Source organism: Dendronephthya gigantea, unplaced genomic scaffold, assembly GCF_004324835.1.
Source record: "Dendronephthya gigantea isolate DGI-Jeju-01 unplaced genomic scaffold, DenGig_1.0 000079F, whole genome shotgun sequence".
Classification (NCBI taxonomy): Eukaryota; Metazoa; Cnidaria; class Anthozoa; order Malacalcyonacea; family Nephtheidae; genus Dendronephthya; species Dendronephthya gigantea.
The window spans coordinates 543,805-547,364 of NW_021163089.1; the positions used below are offsets into that span (position 1 = coordinate 543,805).

At 38.5% G+C, this 3,560-nt stretch overlaps 1 protein-coding gene across 4 annotated transcripts; it reads right to left on the bottom strand.

Annotated features, from left to right (window-relative positions):
* Positions 1-29: 29 nt before the first annotated feature.
* On the bottom strand, positions 30-3,533 carry LOC114532369 (alpha-1A adrenergic receptor-like). Of its 4 annotated transcripts, none has more exons than XM_028553858.1 (3): positions 3,143-3,178; positions 2,038-2,094; positions 30-1,627 (listed from the first exon to the last, which is right to left on the bottom strand). In XM_028553858.1, the coding sequence occupies exon 3, from the start codon at positions 1,593-1,595 to the stop codon at positions 363-365; it is 1,233 nt and encodes a 410-aa protein (XP_028409659.1). In that variant the 5' UTR covers positions 1,596-1,627; positions 2,038-2,094; positions 3,143-3,178; the 3' UTR covers positions 30-362. The 4 variants fall into 4 exon arrangements, with proteins under 4 accessions (XP_028409659.1, XP_028409660.1, XP_028409657.1 ...); XM_028553859.1 differs by lacking the exon at positions 3,143-3,178 and adding an exon at positions 2,555-2,574; XM_028553856.1 differs by having other exon boundaries at positions 34-1,627; positions 2,038-2,729; positions 3,143-3,533.
* Between the last annotated feature and the right edge of the window lie 27 nt (positions 3,534-3,560).

A 3,560-nucleotide genomic window follows, 5' to 3' on the forward strand; every position in this document is an offset into this window, starting at 1 on the left:
AAGTGCAGGTACCAGTAAGAAAAAGTGAAAACATAGACTGGAGGTGAATTCCGTTGGAAGGCTAGTTTTGAAATGTTTTAATAAAATAAATCATGACTTGCACAGTTAGAGGAACATTTATTTTCTAAAATGGCAAACTGTCCAAAATAAATACGATAAAAATTAAGCACTGACTGCAGGAAGCGCCTAATCTATATCATTTTCAGAGTCTTTCAAGAGGCAACAAAGCCAAAACTTGACTGGATATTATATTGAAATATATATATTGAAAGTTCTCATCCGTTGAAACATAGAAAGGTGAACACGAGCGAAAAGTCTCGTCAACTCTAATCCGACTATAGGCTGGAAACATTAGAATATTTCTACATGTCAAAAGTAGTACTTCTAGATCTTGTATTGTCCTGTTTCAAAACTGTTGTGTAACGCTCGCGAATGGCTCGTCCCAGTCCCAAGCACTGTAACCCCATCCGCCTGAACTCTTTGCGAAAACCTTTGTGTCTGTATGCATAAAACGCGGGATTTACCGCTGAATTAGCGTAGAGAAACACACGCATCCAGAATCTGGCGACTTTGGAGCTTGCGCTTTCGTTGTTGCCAAAATGATACAAAATCATTATAATCCTTGGATAGACAAGCAAAATGAATGCGGCGATTACTAACCCAACAGTCTTTGCGGCCTTGCGGTCTTCGCGGGAAAACGGAGCGACGCGCGTTGAGGAGTCTGGTGCGACTTTAGAAGAAGGCTTATTTTCCGTGGACGAGGTTTTTCCAGGAGATCTTTTATCTAAGTTTTTGTCCGAGACATTAGAGTCAATGGTGTTACTTGACGTAGCAGCATTTATGTTTCCTTCGTTCTCTATAACAACATTGTCGCAACTGATTTTGCTGGCTTTTCTGGCGACGCGACTTTGGAAGGTTTGTGAACTTGGTTGAAAGTTATTGCTGTATCGTATCGGCTTTCCCATCTTCCGAACGGTTTTTGCGATAATATGAAAAATTTGATAATAGGTCACGCATATCACCAAGGTCGCTGTGAGCACGAACACGATGAAGAAAATGAGAAACGGCGTATCAGAGACACCGGGAAATTTAGGAATGCTTGTGATGAATATAGCTAAACACCATATGGTCGTTATGACTGCAAGGACTTTCCAAAGATTGTAGCGTATCGAGGTAGCATACTTCAAGGGTCTCGACAACGCCAGATACCGATCAACGCTTAGGCAGACTAGAGTTGATATAGATGCAATAATGTTGATCCTTCCAACAAATCCTGCAACTTCGACGAAGGTCTTCGGTATACTCGAGTCGTATTGGTAAGCAATATGTTGAGAGGCACGCATAGGGACTAGTATGGTACACACGAGGATATCAGCGACGGAGAGGGATACGATAAGATAATTGGTGGCATATTGGAGATTACGATTACGCAGGACGGCTATTATAGTAAAGAGGTTCCCAACTGTTCCTACGAGACTGATGATGATTTCAAATACAGCAGCTGCAAGTACTGCTCCGTAATCCATATGATAGCTTGACTTGCTCGTCGTTGTATCCAACAGACTTTCGTTTGTAGGCCCAAGTGTATTCTCCATTTCTTTATGAGAAGAACTCCGGCGAAGAGTGTCTAAATGAAAATCAACAAAGCGGATTTGAACTTTCAAATTTTCTGCCAAATACATTGAAGACAAATGCACTGATGGCCAGCCGACCTGATGACATTTTTTAATATATGTCCCCTCCCCTCCTATATTGCTCATTGAACTAATGAGAAATCAGAATTTGTAGTGTGTTTCTCATTATCTTCTGGTTTCTTCATTGTACGTTAATAATTATAGTCGATTGATCAAAAAATACATAATATAGCCGCTGACAGCTCCATGACGCTGTCCGCCCTGTCCCAACAATAATCACTCTTACTTAATGAAAAAGCTTACAACAAAGTAGGAAATATTAGAAACACAATTTGATGATAGAACAACCGAGTCCAGTGAATAATACCTGCACGAAAAAGTATTTAAAAATGGGTTATCTAACCTTTAAAGTTGCCCTGTTTTCTTGAACTGTTCCGGTGATGATAGATTTCTTCACCTGCTGGAAAATCAACAAGAGAAAGGCCGAAATGATTTTATTATAATGTGAGGATACACATCATTAATCTTGACTAAACATAGCAGGGATTTACATTTGCAATCATATATAGTCTAATATAGGGAAATTACATTGGGTAAACATTATGATCGTTTATAATTCTCGCATATTTTCCTTCGTGGAATAGAACTGGGTAAAGCAAAAAGAAAAAGATGCGGTGATGATGAAGTCAAACTTATTTCGAAAATAGCTCGTTGTCTTGATGAATAAGCTATCTGTTTACCTGCGTATTACTTTAATCTTTTCACATTCTCAACTCTCAAGTATGAAGCACTCAATGCTATATAAATGGTGATCGTCATGGACACGCCATTTTTTCGAGAAATATGTTAAAACGATAGCATACCTAACAAGATAGCTCGAATATTTAAAGATCGAAAAAGAAAGATCGAAACTGTAATACCTGTTGGGACCCAAGCAGCAAACTATTTTTTTATTGATTTCAGAACAACTGAAGAAATCCGCCGATAATAGACGATTTAAGTTTTAGTTCTTCCTTAAAATCCATCAGTTCTTTACTAAAATGTAGAGCCATCCAGTTTACAACAGTGGCAGCATTTTTCTCCTGTCATGAATTGCTAATATGAATAATAGACAGCAATAAAAGGCATCGTATAGCCGGATGTCTGATTATATAAAATGAACATAGGCTAGCATCTGTTGAGTTCCACTAACTCGCAATTGTTGTGAATAAGTCGTTTTCACTGATGGAAAATATTGAAAATATGAGTCGCCTGTTCTCATAAACCATGCAAGATTTCCTGAGAATCGTGACCATGCAAGGCATCGCCAAAGTCAATTTAAAATCAAGTTTAAAGCTAGATTTAGATCTGGTCTAGGAGCGTAGAATGAGTGAGTAAACACTCCTGGAGATAATACTAGAAAAATCAGGGGATTAACCTTTGAAGTTCCATCATCTTATGAGTATTTACAATTGAAGTTTATAATTGAGTTATAGTAGTTTGTATAATAAAGTTGGTTGCCATCTTACCTGTTTCAGACACGAAGCTGTGCTCACTAGGACAAGATACCGCGTGCTACAAGTTTTACTAAGCACAACGAAAAAATCCAGATAACACCTTTCTCTCGAACGTCGAAGGAGTCTCTAGGAGTCATCGAAAGAAATGCTAGAAGTCATCATATTCGACCTTTCGTAATTCGTAAACGAAATTATTCAAATAGGAAGTTCCGACGCAGGCTTGCAGAACAAATAATAATGAGGTATTTCCCTTCCGTACAGCGTGGGTGTTGAGTGGTAAAAAAACAAAGCAAATACGTCGAAAGACAGGGTTATCAATCCTTTTGTATTTCAAGCACTGCGTGTGTTCAGCGTAGAGATTGGGGTTTATTTGTAAAGATGAATGTTTTTTAACTGCGTAAGACAGAAATTCGATTCCAAAGCAAGCGTA

Bases quoted from the DNA above. Each gene is read 5' to 3' on its own strand.
- LOC114532369 (XM_028553858.1), bottom strand. From the start codon at position 1,595: ATGGAGAATACACTTGGGCCTACAAACGAAAGTCTGTTGGATACAACG.